Genomic DNA, 12,070 nt, shown 5'->3' on the forward strand with positions numbered 1-12,070 from the left:
AAGTAGCTGGGATTACAGGTGTGCACCACCATGCTTGGCTAATTTTTGTATTTTTAATAGAGAGGGGTTTTGCCATGTTGGCCAGGCTGGTCTCCAATTCCTGACCTCAAGTGATCTGTCCTCTTTGGCTTCCCAAAGTGCTGGGATTGCAGGTGTGAGCCATTGCGCCTGGCCAAGATTTTTTTTTAAACAGCTCTGGAGATAATTGATATACAATAAGTCTGCACAGTTTTGAAGTGTACAATTCAATAGATTTTGATGTGTACATGAAACTGTCGCCACAGTAAAAATAATGGACTTTTTGATTAACTTTTCTGTAATTTAGGATAACAAAACTAGAGACTTTGGATCTTCTGGTTAGGGTTTCCCTCACTTAGGAGCTCCCTGGCTGTGGATCTGTCCCCCGTGTGACTGCCTTAAGCTCGAGGCAGGAAGAGCAGCACAGATACTCCTGGCACGCAGGGCTTGTCCATTGAGAGGAGTGGGGCAGGCAGCGCGTACCTGCCTAGCCTTACAGTGTGCGTGTGTGCCAACGGCCCTCTCTCACTCAGGTATATTTTCCTGGAGTACGCGTCCCCGGCCCACGCCGTGGATGCTGTGAAGAACGCCGACGGCTACAAGCTTGACAAGCAGCACACGTTCCGGGTCAACCTCTTCACAGATTTTGACAAGTGAGTTCAGACTTGGCCACAAGGAAGTAGACGTTGACGTGCGAGTGAGCAGCTGTGTGCGGGTGGCTTGGTGCTTCTCAGTGGGTGCTGGTGCCTGTCAGGTTGTTCACGTCCTTTCTGGTCAGGCTGCCGCAGGGCCATTTCCTAGCCCTGCCCCATGCTTCTGGCCTGCAGCACCCCTCCCCGTTATGCCAGTCACAGCCCTTGGGGTGGGCAGGCCGGAGCACAGCAGGGCCATGCCGGACCCCCACGGGTGCTCTTTCTAGTCATCAGGACGTGGGGCTCAGCAGTCTCCTTTCTCCTCCAGGTATATGACCATCAGTGACGAGTGGGATATTCCAGAGAAACAGCCTTTCAAAGACCTGGTGAGTGGCCTGAAACCTGCATCTCAGCGGTTTAAAGAAATGCTGCTGGGTGTGGTGGCTCACACCTGTAATCTTAGCACTTAAGGAAGCTGAGGTGGGAGGATGGCTTAAGCCCAGGAATTCAAGACCAACCTGGACAACAAAGTGAGACCCCCCTCTCTACAAAAAGTAAATAAATACATAAATTAGCCGGGCCTGGCATTCACCTGTTTTCCTAGCACTTGGGAGGCTCAGGTGGGAGGATCACCGTGAGCTGGGAGGTTGAGGCTGCTGTGAGCTATGATTGTGCCCCTGGAGTCCAGCCTGGGCAACAGAGCGAGACCCTGTCTCAAAAAAAAGAGAAGAAGTGTTGGATGGTGTCTTGACTTGAGGTTAGAGTGTGACTTGGGAGTTAAGGTGTGGACTGAATTTGTCATATTTTTAAGAGCAATAGTTGTGAATGAGTTTTTAATTAAAATTAATGAAATGTTATATTCCTTGCCTTTTTTTGTTTTTTTAAGGGGAACTTACGTTACTGGCTTGAAGAGGCAGAATGCAGAGATCAGTACAGCGTGATTTTTGAGAGTGGAGACCGCACTTCCATATTCTGGAATGACGTAAAAGACCCCGTCTCAATTGAAGAAAGAGCGGTGTGTATTTGCTGCTGCCGCTGGGGGCGGGGACTCACCTCTCCCGTATTTCCTTAACAAAGTGGAACTTTGTTTCTATCAGAAAACTGGGAGAGCAGGTGACGTTATGTTTTCTTTGAGATTACTTTCTGAAAACAACTTTTATTCCTCTTCCAGCTTTGAAGTAAATCCTGAGAAGTGAACAGGCTTTGAGTATTTCAGTTAAGAGTTTGCAGAATAGGCTGGGCGCGGTGGCTCACGCCTGTAATCCCAGCACTTGGGAGGCCGAGGTGGGCGGATCACGAGGTCAGGAGATCGAGACCATCCTGGCTAACACGGTGAAACCCCGTCTCTACTAAAAATACAAAAAATTAGCCGGGCGTGATGGCGGGCGCCTGCAGTCCCAGCTACTCTGGAGGTTGAGGCAGGAGAATGGCGTGAACCTGGGAGGCAGAGCTTGCAGTGAGCCGAGATCGTGCCACTGTGCTCCAGCCTGGAAGACAGCGAGACTGCATCTCAAAAAAAAGAAAGAAAGAAAGAGTTTGCAGAATAGATTCATTGTAGGAGGAGTGTTTGTGTTTGCCATTTTGTTGTATTAATGTTGGCACTGCCTTTTTCTGCAGAGATGGACAGAGACATATGTGCGTTGGTCTCCTAAGGGCACCTATCTGGCTACCTTTCACCAAAGAGGCATTGCTCTATGGGGGGGAGAGAAATTCAAGCAAATTCAGAGATTCAGCCACCAAGGGGTTCAGCTCATTGACTTCTCACCTTGTGAAAGGTAAGCTGCTAGAAAAAAGGTGATCTAGCTAATCCGGCTGTTGGAGTCTATGCTTTTCACCCCATGCCAGCCTTCTACAGGTGATCTTTCATTTTGCAGCATTTCAAACTTAGTAGAAAAATACAGGAGTAAGGAGAACGCTAGTATGCTTTCTACTGAGATCTTCTCATGTTTGGTTGCATTTACGTCGTCATCTCCTATACAGATATTTTTTCCTGAGCCATTTGGGAGTAATTGGAAGTAACATGTCCCTTCAGCCCCGAATGTGTATTCCTAGAAATAGAATTTTGTTAGCACGACCACAGTGCGGGTGCTGACTTCAGGGATTTAACATTCATTGAATACTTTAATGTATTGCCATATTCTGATTTTGTTACTTGATCTAATAATGTTCTGTATGATGTTTACTTTCCTGCAGTTCAGGATCTAGTCTAAGGTCACATATTTTACAGATAAATTTTCCTGCCTCTGTCACCCAGGCTTGGCGCCACCCGGTGGCCCCATTGCAGGCTCATTGCAACCCCAGCCTCCCAGGGTCAGGTGGTCCTCCCCCCTCAGCCTCCTGAGTAGCTGGGACCACAGGCACACGCCATGACATATGGCTAATTTTGTTTATTTTTTTGTAGAAGTGGGGGTGTCTCACTTTGTTGCACAGGGTAGTCTTGAACCCCTGGGGCCAAGTGATCCTCCTGCCTTGACCTCCCAGAGTGCTGGGATTACAGGCGTGAGCCACTGCACCTGGCCGAGCCGTGGTTTTTGATCTAGCTAATCCGGCTGTTGGAGCTCTGCTAGGGAAAGGGGCAGTTGTGGAAGGCAGCGTGAGGACCAGCTGGGGCCACTCTGTTTTCGCCCTCACGGGTTGTGTCTGCCTTCCCCTCTGGTGTTGTAAGGGACCGTCTGTTACACACTTTGTGTGAACTGAGTGAGCAGGTGCAGTAGCTCCAGACAAACCAGCAGTCAGGTAAATCATGGCTGAGAGGAGCCCCCAGCCTCTGAAGTTTCCCATCAGACCTGTGCTAGCTTTCAAACCGGATGGGACTTTTTTTTTTTTTTTTGAGACTGAGTTTCACTCGTTGCCCAGACTGGAGTGTAATGGCACAGTATTGGTTCACTGCAACCTCCACCTCCCGGGTTCAAGCTATTCTCCTGTCTCAGCCGCCTGAGCAGCTGGGATTACAAGTGCCTGCCACCATGCCTGGCTAATTTTTGTATTTTTAGTAGAGACAGGGTTTCACCATGTTGGCCATGGTTGGCCAAGCTTGTCTTGAACTTCTGAGCTTGCGTTATCTGCCTGCCTCTGCCCCCCAAAGTGCTGGGATTACAGGTGTGAGCCACTGTGCCCAGCCGTATTTTTTTACCTTGTTAGTCTTAATGAAACATGAGTAAAGATAGCATTCCACACTGCGCCTCCCTCTAGATCACTCAGCAGCCTTTTGTGTGGGGCTGTGAGATCTTTCTGTGCTGATCTTGGAGAAACCAGAATGTCTGCAGTGTATTGACACCAGAATGAAGAAGCGCTGCTGCTTCCCTCTTCCGCTTGGAACTCTTGGGGCCGGGCAGTGTGGGGTTGGGGGAGAGAGCTGGTTCCACGAGTTCTGACCGCGTGTTCTGGCCGCACAGACAGCCTGTGATCCTCTCGTGAGAGGAGGATAGCATACAGTGTGGCCCCTCTCTTCTAGGTACCTGGTGACCTTTAGCCCCCTGATGGACACGCAGGATGACCCTCAGGCCATAATCATCTGGGACATCCTTACAGGGCACAAGAAGAGAGGTTTTCACTGTGAGAGCTCAGCCCATTGGCCTATTTTTAAGTAAGTGGACCATTGTAATGAGCTCTGTAGCCTTTGTCTTTTCATTGGAATACCTTGGCACTTCTGTTTCTTCTTCTTAGGTGGAGCCACGATGGCAAATTCTTTGCCAGAATGACCCTGGATACACTTAGCATCTATGAAACTCCTGTAAGTGGTCCCGGTGATGGAAAACGCCGCGTCCCATCCTTGCTTGTAACTGGGGTGTGGTGCTTTTCCGTATTTGTGCTAGAAGAGGAGGAGGAGGTTTCACAGATGCGTAGGAAAGTCCTGTCTCCCGGGCCTTTTTAACTAACCTTGCTTTGGGCAGAGCTCTTCAGTTACTCCTGCCCACATGGCGCAGCCGTGGGAGGTCCTGGATGGGCATTCATGCAGTGGGCTTCAGAACTGCAGTTCTCAGTGGCGGGCAGGTGGGGGGGTTCATTGTCATCCTCTGTGTGTGCTGCCCTCTAGGCAAACTCACATCAGACTCTGGTTTCGTTTTCTAAAAAGTTAAGTGTGTTTCTGAGACACTGACGTAATTTGACTCAACTTCAGCCTTCCTTTTTTTTGGGCAGTCTATGGGTCTTTTGGACAAGAAGAGTTTGAAGATCTCTGGGATAAAGTGAGTATTCTTATCAATTTGGTGTCTTTGTGTGTTCGGGCTGCTTAACACAATACCATAGGCAGAGTGGCTTATGACAGCAGAGATTTCTTTCTCCCAGTTTTGGAGCTTGGGAGCCCGAGGTCAGGGTGCCTGCAGACCGTCTGGTGAGGGCCCACCTCCCTCCTCATAGACATCCCCTCAGTCCAGCCTTCCCTGAAGAAGGCCTCCGGGACCTCTTTCGTAAAAGCTGTCATCTCATTCCCGAGGGCTTCACCCTCAGGACCTGCCACCCCCAAAAGGCCCCACCCCATGCCATCACCCAGGGGGTTAGAATTTCACCCTGTGAATTCGGAGGACACAGACGTGGTCCATTGCAGTTGGTTTCCTTTATTTGCTCTCTCTTCTTTAGCACTCAGCTTTTTTTTGTTGTTAAAGAGACAGAGTCTTGCTCCGTCACCCAGGCTGGAGTGCAGTGGTATGATCTCCACTCACTGCAGCCTCCACCTCCTGGGTTCAGGTGATTCTTCTGCCTCAGCCTCCTGAGTAGCTGGGACTGCGGGTATCCACCACCATGCCTAGCTAATTTTTGTATTTTTCATAGAGACAGTTTCACTGTGTTGAGGTTTCACTGTGTTGGCCAAGCTGGTCTCGGAACTCCTGACCTCAAGTGATCCACCTGCCTCAGCCTCCCAAAGTGCTGGGATTACAGGCATGAGCCACCACACCCGGCCATTTTTAAATCCTTTTTGAGACACAGTCTTGCTCTGTTGCCCAGGCTGGAGTATAGTGGTGCGATCTTGGCCGACTGCAAGCTTTGCCTCCTAGGTTCAAACGATTCTGGTGCGTCAGCCTCCTGAGTAGCTGGAATTAACAGGCACACCACCACCACCATACCTGACTAATTTTTGTGTGTTTTAGAAGAGACGGGGTTTCACCATGTTGGCCAGGCTGGTCTCGAACTCCTGACCTCAAGTGATCCGCCTGCCCGCCTCAGCCTCCCAAAGTGCAGGGATTACAGGTGTGAGCCACCGCGCCCAGCCTAAGGTGAGTTTGTTCTGGAGGCCAGGATGGAGGCTTGGGTCGATGGGCAAGGCTGCTCAGTGCTGGGCCCACCACCCTCAAGGCACCACTTCAGTGACTCCTTTCCTGTGCCCAGAAATGAATCTTCAAGGCCAGAGCCTTGAGTCGGCTTCCTTCCATTTACCTCGTCTTTGACCTAGAAACTGGGGGGGGTTTCCAGCCTTAAGGAAGAGAGGGGACTCTGCTTAGGCAAAAGGTTTTCCTGTTGCTCTTCTGTCTGAGGCAGAGTTTGGGGAGCCTTCAGCTCATTTTCAGCATCACAGAATGGGCACTTTTTTGTTTATCGGAAAACTTGGGACTGGTCAGTATTACAGCAGTGAACTACCAGCAATCCAAGGACACTGACGTTTCCTCTTTCATTTTTACATTCTTGGGCAAAATTATGGCTTATATAATGAAAAGACCAGGATGCTGGTTCTCAGTAAATGCAAAACAGCATGTAGCGTGTATAGAGCTGTTTTTCATGTAGGTGAGCTCAGGAACCATTCCTTACAGCAGCGGTTCTAAGGAACCTTAGACCTTCTATAGAGAGGTTGATACAGTGGAGGGAGATGCCCTTTTTCTTGCTCATTTCTTATACTTGATTTGCTGTTTTCCCCATTTGCACCTTAATTAATCTTCAGATGACATAATAGCCGGATCCACCAGCCTACAGCTTACTTGCGTCAAAGCAGCAGTGTGCGGTGTCTTAAGAGTGGGCTGACAGAGTGCAGGCTGGAGTCCCTATGAGTCTGTGCGTGATGGTGGGGTTGCTAACACTCTGTCTGCATTCATTCCCTGTCACAGTGAGCGCAGTAGTGCCCCAGGGTCCTGGCGAGGACCTGTGAAGCTGCGCGGTGGGAGTGCCCAGCGTCAGTTATGACAGCATTGAGCTTCTGTATAGCAAATGAGTTGTTTTATTTTCTTCTGCTTTTCAGTTTCATCACTTGGCCTTTGCTTTAGCGTTTTATTTTCCTGTTGTGCAGAGACTTTTCTTGGTCTCCTGGTGGTAACATAATCGCCTTCTGGGTGCCTGAAGACAAAGATATTCCAGCCAGGGTAACCCTGATGCAGCTCCCTACCAGGCAAGAGATCCGCGTGAGGAACCTGTTCAACGTGGTGGATTGCAAGCTCCACTGGCAGAAGAACGGAGACTACTTGTGTGTGAAAGTAGATAGGACTCCAAAAGGCACCCAGGTGTGTAGATTCCCTCGGGAACTGGCGATTCCTTATCCTGAGCTCTGAAGTGGCCACCGTATTGTTTGGAGGTTGTTAATGGGTTTTGTTTTGTTTGTTTTTGAGACGGAGTCTTGCTGTCACTAGGCTGTAGTGCAGTGGCGCGATTTCAGCTCACTGCAGCCTCCACCTCCTGGGCTCAAGCGATTCTCTTGCCTCAGCCTCCCAAGTAGCTAGGACTACAGGCGTCCGCCACCAGGCCCGTCTAAGTTTTGTATTTTTAGTAGAGACAGGGTTTCCTCATATTGACCAGGCTGTTCTTGAACTCCTGACCTCAGGTCCACCCACTTCGGCCACCCAGAGGGCTAGGATTACAGGCGTGAGCCATTGTGCCCAGCTGAGAATACTATTGTCTTTCTAAGCACAAAGAGTAGTATACTCAGATTTTTTTTTTTTTTTTTTGGTGGTTGATCATTTAATATTTATCTTATCAAAAAAATTGCCTGAGTTGGCCGGGTGTAGTGGCCCATGCCTGTAATCGCAGCACTTTGGGAGGCCGAGGTGGGCAGATCACGAGGTCAAGAGATTGAGACCATTCTGGCACACATGGTGAAACCCTGTCTCTACTAAAAGTGCAATAATTAGCTGGGCATGGTGGCGCGCATCTGTAGTCCCAGCTACTCGGGAGGCTGAGGCAGGAGAACTGCTTGAACCCAGGGGGTGGAGGTTGCAGTGAGCTGAGAGATTGTGCCACTGCACTCCAGCCTGGCAACAGAGCCAGACTGGGTCTCAAAAAAAAAAAAAAATTCCCGAGTTTTCCCTCTAATGGAAGTATTCCTCTTTCTTTTTTTTGTGTTAAAAAATTTTAATTGATGTGTAATTCACATGCCTTAAAACACCCCTTTAGAGTGGCGAACTGGTTCAGTGGCTTTTCGTGTGTTCAGAGTTGTGCAGCCAACACCGCTCATTTCAGAACGTTTTCATCGGCTGGGTGCAGTGGCTCCTGGGGTGGGAGGGAAGATAGCTTGAGGCTAGGAGTTTCAGACCAGCCTGGGCAACACAGTGAGACCCCATCTCTACAGATAATTTTTAAAAGATAAGAAATGTTTTTGTCACCCTACAAAGAAACACCATGCCTATTAGCAGCTTCTCTGCCCAGCTCCTGGCATCACGAATGTCAGCGATTTCCCTATTCTGGACACACAGCTGGAATCGGATAGTATGCCGCCTTCTGTGTCTGATCTCCTTCACGTAGCTCAGTGTCCCCACGGCTGGTCCGCGGTGCTGAGTCTGAACAGTAATCTCTTGTCTGGTGGGCCACATTTCTTGGCCTTCTTCCTTTGTTGATGGACATAAGGGCAGTTTCCCCTTAGACTCCTGGAGTAGGGCAGGACTTCTTGAAGATTATGGCTACAGGACACCCCACTGTCTGAAATGGTCTAACCAGCCCCATTGGTGCGCCTTTATGGCCCTCGGGATCCTGATCTGCAGGCTGCAGTGAGGACCCTGGGACTGTTTGTGCCCGAGTGTGGCGAGCAGGGCAGTTCCTGGAGGTGGGATCTGGGTCAAAGTTACTTCGTGCATGTCCAGTGGCTGCCGGTAGTTACCCTCCAACTGAACCGTCTTCCGTCCTGAGGGCTGTGGCTTTCATCGCTGCAGATGCTCGTGTGTGTGAACCAAGCGTGCACACTGAATCTTTCGTTGTGAAGTTGACCTTAGATTTAAACCTTTGTCTCATATTTTCCCTGTCCAGAATGTCACCCTTTCCCCCTTTTTTTTAAACAGGGTGTTGTCACAAATTTTGAAATTTTCCGAATGAGGGAGAAACAGGTACCTGTGGATGTCGTCGAAATGAAAGGCAAGTTGTATTTTAGTCACTTTGAGGTGAATGGGGCCTCTGTGCTGTTTTACTCTTGGCTTTTAACACTTCCATGCGAGGGATTGTCTGAGCAGCAGAGTCAGGACTGTGAGCCCGCACCATGAGTAGCCATCTCCAGGTCACAGAACGTGTTTAGAGCCTGGGCAATGTAGTGAGACCCTCTCTGTACAAAAAAAATTAAAAAATTAGCCAGGCGTGGTGCGCAGTGGTAGTCCCAGCTGTTCCAGACACTGAAGTGGGAGGATCACTTGAGCCCAGGAGCAGAGGTTGCAGTGAACTGAGATTGCGCCCCTGCACTCCAGCCTGGGTGACAGAGCGAGACCCTGTCTAAAAAAAAGAGAAAAGAGATTGAGCCTTTGTTCTGGTTTGGCTTTTTGTTTTGCCATGGAAAAGAGGAGGAAGGAAGGACAAAAATAGAGAGGTGAGAAAACGTGAAACCTGGCCACCTTTCCAGGTAGGAGAGTGGAAGTGAGGATCCCACTGTAGGTGCCACACTGGATGTGAGGGAAGCGGCATCCACAGCTGCCCACGTCAGGCTCCTGCGGTCCCATGTGGGCATCCCGCCGTGGGGGTCCCGGTGTCCCGCTCAGGGAGAGAGCAGTTTCACATAGGTCACTCCACATGAGTGGAAGCAGCTGTCTCTGAAACTCCAGGAATGTGCACCTTCCCTGCTGTTGCTTGCTCTCTGGTCCTTTTTGGTCCTTTTAATGAACTTTTAAACGTTGGGGGATATTTCTCTGTGGTCGAGTAGTGAACATTTTAACTGATCAAGAGCATTGTGTTCTGAATTGACCAAAAAGGGAGTGGTCTGTTTTGTCCGTTTTAGAAACCATCATAGCCTTTGCCTGGGAACCAAATGGAAGTAAGTTTGCCGTGCTGCACGGAGAGGCTCCGCGGATATCTGTGTCTTTCTACCACGTCAAAAACAACGGGAAAATTGAACTCATCAGTAAGTAGCCTGGTCCCTTTCCTCTTCTGAACAGGTCAAGATGGATGATGACTCAGTTTCTGCCCAGCAGTGAGCATTTTGACTGGCCTAGGACCACTGTTGGGCAGGCCGGGACTCCCCTGTGAGTGGGGCGTTGTGGGCTTGGCTGATGAAGTGAGCGATGGCCTGGAGGTGCTGCCTCCTTGTGGGGTGCTTCTCTGAGCCCCGTTGGGCCCTCACGTTTAAGCAGGTATTTCTAAGGCTTCCATTCTCTGCCATCGTCTGGAGTGAAGCTTTTTCCCTTCTGGCTGTAGCTATTGTCCCTGGGCTCGGGGTGACTTCCTGTGGCCATGCTCCTGCCAGTCCCCAGTCTGAGTCGGGCGCCTCTGACCAGGGTGTGTAGAGCTGTCGCACACGGCTGTGCCCTGCCCCCGTGCACCTGGTTCCAGGGGCGCCACACTGCACCCACCTGGGGCTCGCTCCTCACAGTGGTGCGGGGACGCTCTCCCGTCTCATGGCAGCTGCCGCCTGTGCCCTCAGCTCCTCACTTCTTCCTGGGGTCTCTGCTCAGCATAGAGCCCGGTGCCCGCAGGGATTATATGAGCCATTGCTGGTTGCTTCACAGGCGTGGTGTGTGTGTGTGTGGCAGCCGGGAGGTGGTGATGGGCTGTGTTCCTCACCCACAGGACTCTGGCTGCCAGGTGCCCTCCTGCAGAGCCATGGGTTTGGCCCTATACTTGGAAGGAGTTGGAATCTCCTGGCCACACCTTTCGCAGGATGATTCTGTGAGGAGTTTAGTTTTCACTCTGCTAGAGCTTGGCAGGGTGCGTGGTGCCCTCAGTTGGCAATGGATCATAGTTGGCTGTTTCATTAATTCCTGTTGATACAAACATACGGGCAGTTGCAGACTGTCCAGAGACTTGTGTAAGTCTTCCAGGTCATAAAGCATACGGCAAGCAGTGGCACCTTGCAGCTTCCAAACAGGTAGTGTGGCACACCTCTCCTGAGGTTTGGCACGGACTCTGGTGCCACCGTGTGGGCTCCGCCCCATTCCCATGGCTGTTGGAGTTTTCGTTTGTACAAGTCAGAGACCCCTGCCCCTGCCGGGGTGCACTGCCCTGCCCCGTCTCCTCCCCTTCTCCCCACATCAGCCTGCCCCACGCCTCTTTTTTTGGATGTACTGCAGGCTGAGGAAAGAGAGGCCACAGGTTGTCAGCTCTGTCTGAGACGCAGGGAGCATATGCTCTGAGGGGGACTTGAGCCCAGCCCCAGCTGGCCTTCTCACGGCTCCAGCGGCTCTGCCTGAGATCCCTCCTGGAAGTAAGAGTTAGTACCTGGAAAGGTGATGACTAGTCACTTTCAACAAGCATAGCTTATCCAAAGATGCCTTGTCGCTAGGAGAGTGGCTTTGGTCTTTCAGGGTCACTTACCTCTGACGTCTTCTCCCTGCTGGGGACCCTGCAGCAGTGAACATTTGCTGTAAAGGGAATTCTTTGTCCAGTTACCTCAGGAAATAAGATAGTCTTGTTTTGAAGTACCCCTGTCGTATCTTCTCTTTTTTTCCCATTTAAAGTATGGATCATGACTCAGGGTACTTAGCGATGGACTTTGTAAAATTGTTTTCCGAGGTGGTTCGGCATTCCTAGCTCTGCCCACGGGGGCAGCTTGAGCTACAGCCAAGTCCTCCAGCCTTCGCTGCCCCGGCACCGTGGAAGCCCTCGCAGCTCGTGACAGGCGCTCTCTTTCCTTTCAGAGATGTTCGACAAGCAGCAAGCAAACACCATCTTCTGGAGCCCCCAAGGACAGTTCGTGGTGTTGGCGGGCCTGAGGAGGTAGGTGTATGCGCTCTGAGCCTGTCCGCCTTGTGAGCAGCACTCTGCCTGCTGTGGCAGAGACCCCTCAGGCGCCTGCACCCAGCTTCTTGGTAGAGGGAGTATTGTGCACTGAAAGGGTTACCCTGGTGTCAGTGGATGGGACTTTATTGAACCTTTGCGGACCCATGGCACTCCAGGACTCGGGCCAAGCCAGGACAGATTGAAATAAGCGCTCATGCGGGGCGCGGTGGCTCACGCCTGTAATCCCAGCACTTTGGGAGGCCAAAGCGGGCGGATCATGAGGTCAGTTGATCGAGACCATCCTGGCTAACACGGTGAAACCCCATCTCTACTAAAAATACAAAAAATTAGCCAGGCTTGCTGGCGGGTGCCTG

The 12,070-nt window shown here is 50.8% G+C and overlaps 1 protein-coding gene across 1 annotated transcript in view; it reads left to right on the top strand.

Moving 5' to 3' along the window:
• The window catches only part of EIF3B (eukaryotic translation initiation factor 3, subunit B), a 26,055-nt gene that overhangs the window by 7,572 nt on the left and 6,413 nt on the right, over window positions 1-12,070 (top strand). The window contains exons 3-13 of the mRNA XM_011956966.1: window positions 552-671; window positions 979-1,036; window positions 1,537-1,665; window positions 2,304-2,425; window positions 4,105-4,236; window positions 4,317-4,383; window positions 4,791-4,837; window positions 6,865-7,075; window positions 8,840-8,912; window positions 9,760-9,882; window positions 11,615-11,693. Of these exons, the coding sequence (XP_011812356.1) occupies window positions 983-1,036; window positions 1,537-1,665; window positions 2,304-2,425; window positions 4,105-4,236; window positions 4,317-4,383; window positions 4,791-4,837; window positions 6,865-7,075; window positions 8,840-8,912; window positions 9,760-9,882; window positions 11,615-11,693 (1,037 nt within the window). The 5' untranslated portion in view covers window positions 552-671; window positions 979-982. The remainder of the gene's footprint in view (window positions 1-551; window positions 672-978; window positions 1,037-1,536; window positions 1,666-2,303; window positions 2,426-4,104; window positions 4,237-4,316; window positions 4,384-4,790; window positions 4,838-6,864; window positions 7,076-8,839; window positions 8,913-9,759; window positions 9,883-11,614; window positions 11,694-12,070) is intronic.

This window comes from Colobus angolensis, unplaced genomic scaffold (assembly GCF_000951035.1).
Source record: "Colobus angolensis palliatus isolate OR3802 unplaced genomic scaffold, Cang.pa_1.0 Scaffold43, whole genome shotgun sequence".
Taxonomy (NCBI): domain Eukaryota; kingdom Metazoa; phylum Chordata; class Mammalia; order Primates; family Cercopithecidae; genus Colobus; species Colobus angolensis.